This window comes from Drosophila arizonae, chromosome 4 (genome assembly GCF_054131065.1).
Source record: "Drosophila arizonae isolate 15081-1271.41 chromosome 4, UAZ_ARI_1.0, whole genome shotgun sequence".
NCBI lineage: Eukaryota > Metazoa > Arthropoda > Insecta > Diptera > Drosophilidae > Drosophila > Drosophila arizonae.
Window position 1 is genome coordinate 23,204,192 of NC_142924.1, and position 13,891 is coordinate 23,218,082.

Sequence of the window (13,891 nt, forward strand, 5' to 3'; positions counted from 1 at the left end):
CACTTTGCATGGCCCCAACAGCGCAATCAATGCGCGGCAAATTTAATGAAAATAAAAGGAGAATAAATACAAGGTACCATAAAATAAAACTCGCTCTGCAATGGGAAAACACGTGAAAACTATTTCACGTCACGTAGACACGCAAAGGCCGAGACTTGAAAGCCAATTTCTTCAAACCGAAATTCTTTGCCCTCTTCTCTCATTGTAGTATTTCTTTGGTGGTGAATAAGAAAGTTGTGATAGTTTTGCAATTAGTTCTAGATAATAGTAGCTGCCCATGTATTGTGTGTTTGTGTGTGTGTGTGTGTGTGTGTGAGTGGTTTATAGTATTTTTGGCTTGCATGCACCCACCTCGATTTTGCGTCCCTCAACCACGGTGCCGTGTAGACGTTCGCGTGCTCGTTCTGCATCGTTGCTGTTAGCGAATGTTACAAAACCGAATCCCTGCCATTCGCAATCAAACATGCAATTAAAAAACATATAGAGTATATAAGTATATGCGTATACAAAGAGAGATATACACACACATATTCAGGTGGACTATATATGGAATAATATGTATGTATATGTAGATATAAAGTACGATTTCAAAACAAGGTTGGCACCAAGTCACACGGCTAAGCTACAGTATAGTATACACGAAAGGGGAAACAGAATGGTGGGGAAGTAAGGTGCGGGGAGGAGGCATGGGGGAGGGCCCTGAGCATGCGGGCCTCAGCATCTTGGGGCATGCGTCGGCGCCTTAAATTATGCACATTCTTTTCGTGTCTTGCAGAGCAACTGCGCCCGTTGCTATGCAATTATATTTGTGAGCGGCGTCTGCTTAACGGTACATTGAAGTTTTGCCATTACAACTGGAGCTGCAGCCGCTGGAGCGAAAGGAGGAAAAGCATATCCAAGCGAACTCAATGCTTCAACAGGGTTGTCCCTGGCAACGGCGCCGGACAAAAGGACATCGCTTCACCTGACAATGGCTCAAGTGCCCGCCCGCTCAGTGCATAATTTAAATGAATCGTGCAACAGGATAAAGCAGACATCCTGTAGACTTACCTTGCTGCCGCGCTCATTGAAGATGATTTCCACGTCCAAAATGTTGCCAAATTGCTAAGGGCGAAACAGGAGTTTGAGTTAGTATTATAGGAAATTGTTGCAATGGCTCTGGAGCTGTCGCTGCCTCTGGCTTACCCCAAACATGGCACGCAGATCGGGATCCCTGAAGCGGAACGGTATATTGGAGACGTGCAAGCGCTTGGGCTGACTCTTGGCATCCAGCGATGCAGCAGCGGCCACGGCGGCGGCCACCGACGAGGACACCGACTGGTTTAGACTAGTTACCACATTGGGTGATTGCACGGCCGCAGTTATGATTCCGCTGACGGCGTTCATGTGAGCTAGCACCTGGGAGGTGCTGGCAGGCTGGCCGCAGTTGGCAATACTATCCAGACCGGCTGTGGGCAGTATTCCTGACGAGACGCTGCTGCTGGTGGCGGCCAATGCGCCCGAAGCTATGGAGCTGGCTGTCACCGAGGTGGTTGCTGTGGGACTGCTGCTTAAGTTGAGCTGTTGCTGCTGCTGTTGCTGTTGTTGCTGCTGTTGTTGTTGCTGTTGCTGCTGCTGTTGTTGTTGTTGTTGCTGTGCAGTTGGTGGTGTTTGCAGCAGCGGCTCACCGCTGGCAATAGGTGATGTGTTGCCCGAGACGTTGCCATCGTTCGAGATGCTATTACTGTTGCTGTTGCCGTTGAGCGCGGCTGCTGCTGTTGGGGCGACTGAAACGCTGGACGGTGAGCTGCTGAGCGGAGAGCTGGGCGTGCCACCACCACCGCCACCGCCGCCACCACCACCACCGGCTCCAGTACCGCTGCCGCCTCCACCAGAATGGGGCAGTGCCGAGTTCTGCTGTGCCTCCGCTGCTTCGTTGGCAATCAATACTGTGGACTGTGGAGGCAAAGAGAAATGAAATATAAAATCAAATTAGTATAATGCACTGTCAACTTAACTTAATCTTAAGCTAAATCTAAAATCCAAAAATGTCTTTGCTTTATGCACTCCCCCATAAAGTGGTTATCCTACATTTTTTTTTAACTGTGTCAGAAGTTTTTAGATGTATAATTGATTTTTATATGTAGACATATCCTAGACTTGATATTCAAAAACAAATTAGTTGAATGTTTACTTTTTTTTTAAGCATTAAGCCTTATATTGCTCTTGCTAAAATAATATAAAAATGGAAAAATTTTTTCTGCTTTCTACACTGTCCATTAAAAGCATATCCTGCATTTATTTAACTGTATCAGGTGATTTTTAGATGTATAATAATTAACGGTAAAATTAAATTAGATTAATTGTTATTTTTTGGCATACAGTAAAGTCTTATCAAAACCTCTGTATCATCCCGCACTTATTCAATAGTATTACATAGAAGTCGATAAATCATAGACTCGATATCGATATATACAAAATAGGAGATCGATATATACCAAATTTGATATAGCTAATTGATTAATATTATACATTAATATAATTTAATATACATGTGTTGTTTAATTCATACTCAGTTTCATTTCATTTCGTATAATTCGCATTTTGCAGTACAATAAATATTCAATTGCGTATAAATCAAATTTGCAACATTATTTACAGACCCATTGCAATTTTTACTTAATTCAATTATGCTTAAGTTCTGGACTCTCACGGGAATCCAGTGCACAAATTGAGTGAAAACAATATCAACAATGCTTTAGTAATGTAAATGTATTATTGATAATTGGTGAAATGTAGATGCATTTGTAGTGGCTGCAGCTGACGACGATGCTGTGGCTGCTGCAACTGCCACATCGAAAATCGAATGCGAACAAGTGCCGCAATAAATAAACAATTGAAACGAAAATACAATTTTCAAGTGGTTTGTAGACACACATACGTGCATCTATTGTGTGTGTGTGCATGTGACCCAATAAAAAAGAAAGGTTACACACACACACACACACACAGAGAGGGGGATCGGACAGACAATCGAACCCAATGCAAATGGCACATTTGTGGCACAGACTTTTGTTGACTTATGCAATAAAACTGTCGCGCAGTGCACCACGCCCACCTCCCCGCCCACGCGCTTTCTCTCTGTGTGCAACCAAATCCGAGCTATGTCCCTGCGGAAATGTTTGCATTTGTATTTTTGCATTATTAAAACTGAATATGCACAGTGGCATGTTGCCTATCGGCATTGTTGTCAGTCAACCAACCATGCCACAGACCATGTGTCGTCCTGTCGTCCCCTCCCTGCTCTCCCCCTTCTCTCACGCCATCGCTCTATCTCGCTCGTTATCTGACTGTGGGTTTGAATAATTTCATATTATTGTCAATTTACGCACACGATGCAAATGCATTGGCAAATGCAATAACATCAGCTAAGAACGTATATAAATTCGATTTGTTCAGGGGCGGCGGCCCCTCAATGTAGGCAATAGAAATGGCGCTAACTTAATTTTGGGGTTGCGTTCGCTGTTTCGTATTAAATGCGCATTGTTGACACATAAATTAAAGCCAATTCCTTTTGTAAACATGTATGGATATCGTGGCAAACTATTCCCTATACGATTTCGATTGCATGTTTACCTCGCATTTTCCTTCTGCTCTCTTTTTTTGCCTTGGCTTCATTTGCCAGCGGCGAGGTAAAGTGAAATAGCGTGAAAAACTTTTGCCGTATAAATGGCTAACGATAACGTAGGCAGATCCAGCAAATGAAATGAAGGGCCGTTGGAATTTGAATTGGAATTGGGAGTGGGAATGGAATGGAATTGGGATTGGGTTACGCTAAAATGACATTTAACGCTTTTTAGTTTATAAAATGCCTTCAGTGAGGCACGCGACGCGGTGCCAGCAAAAAGGTCGCTCGCATGTTTGCATAAATTTCAAAAGCAAAAGCCAAGGAGCAAGGAATTTCGTGGCAAATAACAACGACAGAGGCATACTCTATAAAAAGAGTGTTAATAGCTACAGAAATATTTTAGGCCTGATAATTTAAAAATATTTTAAATATCTCTTTGATCATACATTATCCCAATAATTTGTAAATAACTGATATGCCCCTTATTATACAGCTGTAGAAATATTTTAGGCCTAGTGATTGCCCCAAATATTTTAATCGTCTTAATTTACCTTGTCTTTGATCTTCAGGTAAATATGCATACATCATCCTAAAAATCAGTATATAACCCATATACCCCTTTTTCTGGCTTGGCAGTGTATAGGTCTATCAAAATCAAAGGGTTAACATGCAAAGGGTCTTGATATTTGAGCTAAATGTTTTCAATTGAATGCGAAAGGTGTTGGCCATTCTAATCAAAATTAAATTACCCTAATTTCATGGATTGTTTCATATTCCAAGCAGCTAAATGAAATTGCCCTCAAATTTGCGATTTATTTGTCGGTTTAGTAAGTAATTTCAAATTAGTCGCATTGGTGAATAGCTCAGCCTAATACTACGCATTATAAGAAAATCATATGTAATGTAACAATATTTTAATTTAATATTAATTTAGTTAGTGCGCTGTAGGACCAAGCACACTCACAGAAAAAAAAGAGTTTTGCTTCCACATTTTGTTTCTCTCCACTCAAGTTTAGGAATTTATAAACCCAGACAATTGTTATGCAGCCCAACATTGTTGCGAGACGCACTGGGAATGACAATGCGTAAGCTGCAATGAATGCGTACTAACTACGTGGGTTCTCTATGACTAAGTAGCAACTTTTGCTTAATGAAGGCGCTGGTCAGCAGAAAGGCAGCAAACAGAGAACAAAAAGGGAGAGAGAACAAAAACTGAGCTGCAGAGACCCAGAGCAAGCATGAAACCGAAAACCAAACTCATGAAACGTATATCCCGATTGTTTGCATTGCTCTAGAGTTTTTCTTGTTATTTTATTTTGTTATTATTATTATTATTATTTTGCTGTTGTTGTTGTTGTTGTTGCTGTCTTTCACTGTTTTTCATTGCGTTTCTTTTTGTTGCTGTTGCCTTTCTTGACTGTTTATTTTATTATAATTTTTTTGCAGTTGCTGCATTGGCCAAACTCACAATGCTGAGCACATTCTGTGGGGTATGCGGTAGCTGCTGCTGCTGTTGCTGCTGCTGCAGTTGCTCCATCGCGTGTCCATTTGTCAGAGGTGCGGGTGGCTGCTGCTGCTGCTGCTGTTGCTGTTGCGTGACCAGCGTCGTAGCAGTTGTTCCTGCTGTGCCACTTGCTTGCACTGGCAGTGTGGCTGGAGTTGGGGCTGCGGTCCCATTGCTAATGCTGCCATTGTACTGTGTCTGTTGTGTTTGTTGTTGCTGTTGTTGTTGTTGTTGTTGTGTTGACAGATTTGTCTGTGATAAATTTGCGGATAACAACAAGGATTTGCGTTTAGTTGGCATTACAGGCGCATTCATAGCTGTGCATATATATACATTTATATTTATATATATAAATATATATACGGATGTGTGTAGTGTGAGTGTGTGTGTGAGAGAGAGTGTTTAAGTGACACAAGGACTACGATAGGCAGACGGTCAGGCAATCCACCAAACGACCAACACCAAAAAAATTGCTTAGTATATAAGTACATTGCAAATATGTATACAAGTAATTAAATATATAAATATATAATATGTATATGTATAACTAATACATATTCAACTGCATTTTCCATGGTTTAGTTGCTTTTCATTGCTTTTTTTGTTTGTTTCATTTTGAACATGCCTCGGATACAGCTAGCGTATTGTTAATTATATAAGTAGTATAAATATATATATATGTATTAAAATAGTGATATAACAAAATGCGAAGAACTAGAAAATGATTCAACAGTTTTGTTTTGTGTTTCTTTTATACAGTCTTAATCTAAGATATATATTGATATAGATATGAAGGTATATATTTATTATGTAGTCAAAAAACCATACAATACATGTCAAGGATTATATTTATTCAAATTGCACACACAGATGTGACTCCATCAACCAGTCAATATCAATAACAATTCATCAATCAGTTCAGCAAACTGTCAAACTTAAAGCATGGCTAACATTGTGTGGATTTGTAAAGGGGGTAAATTACTAACAGCAAGTGATAGCCAGATGCATATATATATATATATATATATATATATATATATATATATATAGATTTAGATATATACATATATGCATATGTATATACGTATATATTTTGTAGAGAAATATATTAAATTAGATGAACGATCTGTAAATACATCATGCGACCAACACATATTATGTTTGTTTATTATCAAAAAATGACTTGTTTGAAAAATAAATTCATAGCTGGATTAGTTTCAATGGCGCAACGTCCAACCGGGCGTATGCGTAATTTTATATTTTTGATTTCACACCTCAACTATGGACGTTTATACAGGCTTTTCTCCTGTCTGTCTGCTGTCCGTTATTCAAGTATCTGTCTAACGGAAATAGATTGAGTCAGATTTGTCGACGATTTACACTCATGCAAAAACAATATAGTTTCAGGCGACAGAGACGGAGAAATATTGTCTTGATATCTGTTTATTGTTTCATGCCCAATATGCCTGAGGCAATTCGCAATGCGTTTGCTCAGCTGTCGTCGCTCGCAGTTATTTGTGACCGAGTGCATGGCTATGCTTGAGTTATGGTTTATTTATGATAAAAGTTTGCTTCTATTATTGTGCAGTTACCGCAAATGCAGCTGCAATTGCTCAATTCATATTTAATTCAGATACAGGATACACCGCTAGACTAATTGAATGAATTTACACTTAGATGCCAGCTAATGGGGTGTGTAACATCATGTGACAGCTCAATTATTGACAGCAGAGCTTTAACAGAAGTTAGCTAAAGATATATCAAAAATATATAAATATACAATTCACTGATTTTTCCAGCTTAGCAGAACAATAGTTTAATTTTTGATTTTCTAGACACTACTACATTAAAGTTAACTCACTATATTGTTCTACAAGCTAAGACTCCCTTATGCCAAGAAAATCCCATTGAAATTATACTAAGTAGATTACCACGTTGACATATTTTGTTGATGACAATGTCTAAGTATGTTTTCTAATTTATGCCTAGATTCACAAAGTTAAGTTCAACTACAAAACGACAAAAGGAATACAAGTTAAAGACCGAAAATGAAACAACAACAAGCAATTGTATTGCCCAATAATTAAATATTTGATTATTTATTGCACATGGGAGGCCAAAGTTCGCCAATATTAAAATGCAAACAATTAAACAATTGCGTATGTGTGTGTATATATGTGTGTGTGTGTGCGTGATATTGTGTGGCACACAAATTAAATGTTACACAAAAGCTTAGCTGAAAAATGCAAAGCTCAGCTGTTAAATTATTCAAATGCACGAATCAATTTTCATAAACAAATAAGCACATGCCGCTGCTCAAACAACAAATGCTGCGTGAAATAAAATCACATGAAATCGCCATTAAAAAAAGACTAAAATTATCCAAACATTTGTGATTCAATAAAAATACTCAGAATTATTCGTTAAATAAATGAAGAGCATAAAATATGTAAGAGTCATTTAATTTAAATGCTTGAACTGATTCCCTTAAGGCCGAATCCAAAAATAGTAATTGTGGATGAGAGATTTTAATTTACATGTGTTTATTTTTTCTTCTCTTTCTTTTTACTTTAAATGAATTAGTCTTGTTGTCTTAGTCTATGAATTGGTTTGTTGAATTTTTGAATTTTTTAATGAGAGCATAAAATAATCTGTAAGCGCTGTAAGCCACATAGAGCTTGGCCGAATGTGCTTCGGGCGCATAAAAAAAAAACAACAAATCAAGCGACACGTGCTGGGCCAGCCCCAAAAAGTATGCTACAAAAAATATGAATGCTAAATTGTGTACATAGAGCTTACAAAGTGCCCTTCTCTGTTTATTGCTGGTTTTTGTAAAGCACGTGATGAAATATGTAAAAGAAACAACTAACATGATGAACGTGTTTCTGAGTCTGTGTGTAAGTGTGTGCGCGTGAATATGCGTGTATGTGTGAGAATATGTGTGTGTTTGTATTTTGTGCATAGTTATAGGCACATCTCAACGACTACATAATGACAAATCAAAGCAGAGCAAGACAAAACCGAACCCAAAAGCCAAAGCCAAATTAACTGCTACAAAATACAATTCAAAAAGACAAACACATACACAAACACACACAGAGCGACAGAGAGAGAGAGAGAGAGAGAGAGAGAGAGAGGGAGAGATTGACACACACACGCAGCACACACACATACACATTTAGAGTTAGAGAGTGTTGAGAGTGAGTGCTTGAGCTAGAATCTGGAGACGAAACTCACCTTTTGTTGGATGTACATCGGGGCATTGACAGCAATGCCATCTGCCACGCTGGTGGCCACTGCCACGGCTGCTGGCGCGACACCAGCTGCTCCTGTGCTGCCATTGCCCGCTGTTGAGGATTCGGCGGCTGCCTTTAGCTGCATGCCGGGCTCAGTTTTGATGGCGGCTGCTGTCACGGCCAGCGACAGGCTCTCTGCCGCTGTGGGCGCACCAGCAGCGGCCGCTGCCGCTGGTCCTGGCGCGGCAGGATAGCCGGCTGGTGCGCCTGGAAACGGCGCCACGCCAGCCTGCACCATGTGCTGCAAATGAGAGAGAGAGAGAGAGAGAGAGAGACAGGGCAAGGACCAAGATTAGTATGGAAATCAGTTGAATTTATATATTTGTGCATTAAAATAAATACTGCGAGTATTAGTTGACTTATAAAATATGTATAATTTGGGGACTCGCCCAAGAGATTATATGAACACATATTACATCATCTGCCATCAGTTTTTGAAAAGCGTATCAAATTGTCTGGCAGCAAATCTGCTTTTTGCATCATTTCTGACTGGACCGACTGCATATTTGTCTATGTGTGGGTGTGGTTGAATGCTGCCATAAAAGTGCAAAATGAAATCCATATAGTTTATTTTGCACGTAACCCATGACCGCTATCTATGGCAGCCGCTAAGCTCCTGGGTAGACAAAAGCAACTAACTGCCAAGTGGATACAGGCATACACACACACACACACAAACACACCGACACACATATACAAACAAATACATTGGCTTTAGCATTGCGAGTTTTAAATTGCAATTTATATTTGCACCAATTTTGGCTATTATTTTGCTTGGGTTACCTGCCAGCTGCCACCCACGTAGCCACACACACACACACACATACATACACACACAGCGTTAGTTGTCAACAGCTATGAAATATGCAAAATTTGCAGCTTATTCGAGCTAAATAAACCTCAGCTCCAACCCTAATACATGGCACAGCTCCCACAGCCCAACCATTTTGTCAGCAAACTTTTTGTAATTTAAGCGAACCAAAGCCAGAGGGATACACAGCGAGAGAGAGATGGAGAGAGAGAGAAAGAGGGATGAAGAAGGAGAACTAGGTAAATGGGGATTATCGTGTGAGTGGCATTTTAATATGTTTCACTGTAAATTTGTTGGCGCTGTTGTGTTTCTTGATTAGAACGCTTGCCTTGTCGGTAAGGCTGAAGCTGAATCTGAAGCTACATGAAATGGATATTAATTTTGGGATTAAGCGAAGCATGGAATATATTTCTTGAATTTATAAACTGTCGGAGCCAGCAATTTCTGGTTATGTACAATATTTCTCAATATGCAACTTATGCAATAAGTTGAAGAAATACTAAAAATATAATAAACAAGATTCGATTTTTATTGTTTAAAGTCAATTGTAAATAGACAGCACAGAAATTGCAAAATTTAAATAAAAAATACTAAACTTGGTTTATAATTACTTTAAAAATTCAGTAAAAATACCTTAAGATTATAATATTATCTTATTATCATATTTTATACTCCTGAGCTTTGCCAAAATAGGTCTTCTCATACCAGTTTATTATTCAATATTATTCCCGTCACGAGAACTTGGAACAACATGTTTTAGGATAAACCCAAATCACATCAAAGTTTTTCAAAGCACACAGATCCCAATAAACCATGTCTGCTGCGGTTCGCATCTCTCGTCTCATTAGGCAGCCCCAAAAAGACAAGCACTCTGAAGGCATACAAATGTCAGTGATCATATTTTTGGCACCGCCCCATCTCCCATCTCTTTGGGGCCACCCCGCACACATTCGAACGGCGAACGGTTTCCCCTGCTTTGGCTGTCAGTCGTTCCTCCTGCTCACCATTTGCGTCTTGCGCCTAGCAAACGCCCAGCGATTTGTGCTTTAAAAAATTAGCTTGTTAATTAAATGCAAGTCATATGACATGTTGAGATGCTCCACACCGGCCCCTTCACCTTCGCCGAGGGGCTGTGATGTAATCTGCCGTGCAAATTGGCGCACTTTGCGTATACGCCGTGTTGCTCAAAATACACATTCGTATTCTTTTCTCTTTCTCTTTCTTTTTCGCTTTTCCTTTTGCTGTTTTTATATAAGCAAACGAAAATATTCATGTTAAATTTACATAAATTCTTCGAAAATTCATTTTGATGTCCTCGCGACACCGGCGATCGCTGCAGTCGCATGCAGACGACTTTTAAATACTCTGATCACAGAGCTAATGAAAAATTCAAAGATCAAACTGAAAGATTAGTTAGTAATTGTGTCAAGCGAAAAAGAAATAATTCTAAATTTAGATACATATCTTTTTATTTTTTTCCCTTATATATACTATATGTATTTTCCCAAGCAAACCGGATATTTCACATAGCACATTAACATTTGTATATGCTTTTCTATTATTGGCGATTCACATACATCGAAATATGACAGCTAATTAAGCACTTGTTTAATGGCAAGGTATTAGCTAGTCTCTATTAAATGTCATCAAATAAGAGCACTCGACGTTGAACATGTTGAAATGTGTTGCTGTTGCGGCTGCTGTTGTGGTTGTAGTTATTATTGTTGTTGCTGCTGTCGCTTTTGCAACACTTAATTTATCTGTCAGAATGATCTAGTTTGGGGACCTGCTGCATAAGTTCTTTGAATTGTGCTAGCCAAGTGCCACTTGAAACAATGCACACAGAATACACAAAGACCATGGCATAGGGGCGTTAAATGTTACTCAACTCATATACATACATATATGCATATATCTGTCTGGCAAAGGACTACTAATTGCATGAACTTTCGTTGACTAAGAATATCGTTAGTCGTGGAAAGAGTAGGCAAAGTGCAGCAACAGCAGTGACAGCAATATATTACAGTTTAATTTGATATTAGGTTGAGAGCTCTGTCTTTCATCTGCTATTTCATTTATGAAATATTTAAGTGCTCGCTTATTTAATTTATTAGAATTTAATATTTTATTTAATTTATTATTATTTTTAATAGTTTATGAAATTTACATAATAGTTAGTATTAATTTTTAGTAGGACTTAATATTGCTCAAACAACTTTCTTAGCATACGAATATCACTTGCAGCTTTCCTGCTCTGAATCGATTGTGTTCGATTTAACAATGCCTTCAATGAGTAAGTAGGCGCAATCATAGGAAGAGAGAGAGCCTCATTTCCGCTCTCAAAGCTCCAATTTAAATTGCTAGACTTAAAAAAAGAATGATTACTTAACAGGAAGCTCGTTCGCAATCGGACAAAAAACTTTTTATATGTATGTCTTTTTCCTGACGAATCAATTGCAAGTCTCCTTAATTTATGTTCGTTAAAATACCCCACCACCCCAATACTACGAATGGTACAACTAAAGGGCCTCTACAAAACATAGATATAAATAATAGCCGAAGCCATTTGCGAGTGCGACTGATTATGATTTTGTCGATTGACTATGCGAAGGAAGCCTAAAGAAAAAAACAGTCATCTGCTTTTTTCGAGCTATCCCTAATACTATTCAAATTAAAACCTGTTGTTTATAACCAACTGGACTCTGATCAACAGATCTAGCTCAAATGGCATCTGTCACCAATACCGAGACACAACTCTGCTGGAAAACTCTATCAGGGTGATCTGAATCTCATCTCTTTGAACTGCCACCAATATATCTCTGTTAAATATGAATTCACTTTTGGCGCCCAATAAACGTTCCTATTGATTGCCATTCTGTCATTCCCCTATAATTTCCCATAAATTTTGCATGCGATTCTGTCATTTTTATGCATTGCTGCATTGTTAAATATTTTGCATTTAATTGCACTCGAATATTGGCAGAGTGGAGCAGTTTTTCTTTGTTTTCTTTTTACTTTGCAGACTCCTATTTGCATGGCAAATATTTTGTCCGCATTTATTCAGCTATTTCTTTTGCAGCGTCCCGTTCTCGGCCAGTGCACGCTGCCAGCTGGCGCACTTTTATCGACTGCGTTGCTTTTTGGCCCACAGTTTGTTTACATTCGCCGGCTGGCACATAGAACGTGTTGTTTTTGGAACGTTTTCAACAAAACACTTTACGCTCTTCATTTTTGCTGCAATTGCTTGCTGCTTCTGCTGCTGCTGCTGGCTTTCAAGTGGCTTTCAAGCATTTGGGCTGAGTGCTGGCGCTACAATTTCGTCAACGCAGCGTGCAGCAGCTGTGCTGCATATTTAACTCAGTCATTCAATTAATCGCGTATAAGTTCATCAAATTTCGTTAAATATATGCATTACATTCGCTGAAATATTCACAGCGGCGCTCACGGCGTATACTTGATTATCAACTATGTCACACACTGCGCCAGCTGATTGATGGCCCCAAATGAAGAAAACTGGCGCGACATTCATGCCAAGGCATGTTTTGCGGCCATGTCATAAGAAAATGAGAAAACAAAGCAAAAATAAAATGCCTCTCATATATATCTCAGTAATTGTCGATGTACTCGATGCTCATATGGGAAAGTTTTAGGTAGAGAACCCTGAATAATTTGTAATGCAAGCGCATAATAACTCTATTTTGGGCAACCTGTCCAACTATTTACTTTGTATTATTCTGCATACGATAATTACTCGATACAAGCACAAATATTTGCATGTGGCTCAGAAATTATATAGTTCCATTACATCAACGGAATATTAATAAATCATGACGTGAACAACAGCAAACAGCACAAAATATATACATTTAGTTATGCCAAATTATTTGTGCTTTCCCGGCGTCTGTCGTCCGTTCGGCCGTTGTGCGTCAGCTGCACGACGAACGAACATGTTTCGAGTTTGAACCTGACACAGTGAAAAGCATTTGACCAATTGCTCAATAGTTGCCGCTGATTGCTGCTGACGCAATTGACGTCGGCGCAGCGCCCATTTTGGTCAATCCGATGGCAAATTTGGGGCGCTGGCGACACACGCTTAAAAGCCGGGCCAAGTGCCATCGGACAGCCAGCCCAATCCAAGTTGGTTAGCGAACGGCACGACGCGCTGAATGCCAATTAAAACGGGCAGCCAATTGAAATTGAAATTGAAATTTGTACAACGCGCGGCGATTGTTTAACTTTATTTTGTTGTAGTTGTTGCTTTTTCTGCTGCCGTTGCTGTTGCTGTTGCAGTCGCCGTCGTTGTTATTGTTATTGTTGTTATCTTGCCAAATTTGCGTCTCAATTGCCCAATGGGCGTGGAGTGGAAAGCTTTCTAGGTCGATGCTAATCACGTCTGCCTTTCCATTTCCAGTTGCGAAAGCAAGCGCTGCATATTTGCCGAGAGCCAGCACTATAAAGTCAATTTGCCAAACTGCAATTGGCCGGATGAAGGTCATTTACTGGCAGCTGTCAACTCAATTAACAAGGCAATATTCCGAAAGCAAGCTGCTATTAGAATATGATAACTTCAAACTTATTTCGAATTAGTGTAGATTGACAGGCAGTCAGGCAGTCAGGCGTCCTCCCAATATGCATCGTGTTGTGTGTTGAATTACACTCTGGCTCTTGGCGCA

At 39.4% G+C, this 13,891-nt stretch overlaps 1 protein-coding gene across 28 annotated transcripts in view; it reads right to left on the reverse strand.

Annotated features, from left to right (window-relative positions):
• Positions 1–13,891, reverse strand: part of Rbfox1 (RNA-binding Fox protein 1) — a 138,246-nt gene that overhangs the window by 17,060 nt on the left and 107,295 nt on the right. For 22 of the 28 annotated variants that reach the window (XM_089468489.1, XM_089468487.1, XM_089468474.1 and 19 more), the window contains exons 3-7: positions 8,349–8,648; positions 5,076–5,363; positions 1,186–1,935; positions 1,051–1,104; positions 352–444 (exon numbers count right to left, since the gene is read on the reverse strand). In XM_089468489.1, coding sequence (XP_089324615.1) covers positions 352–444; positions 1,051–1,104; positions 1,186–1,935; positions 5,076–5,363; positions 8,349–8,648 — 1,485 coding nt within the window. The remainder of the gene's footprint in view (positions 1–351; positions 445–1,050; positions 1,105–1,185; positions 1,936–5,075; positions 5,364–8,348; positions 8,649–13,891) is intronic. The other 6 variants (XM_089468490.1, XM_089468501.1, XM_089468499.1 and 3 more) reach the window with 2 other exon arrangements.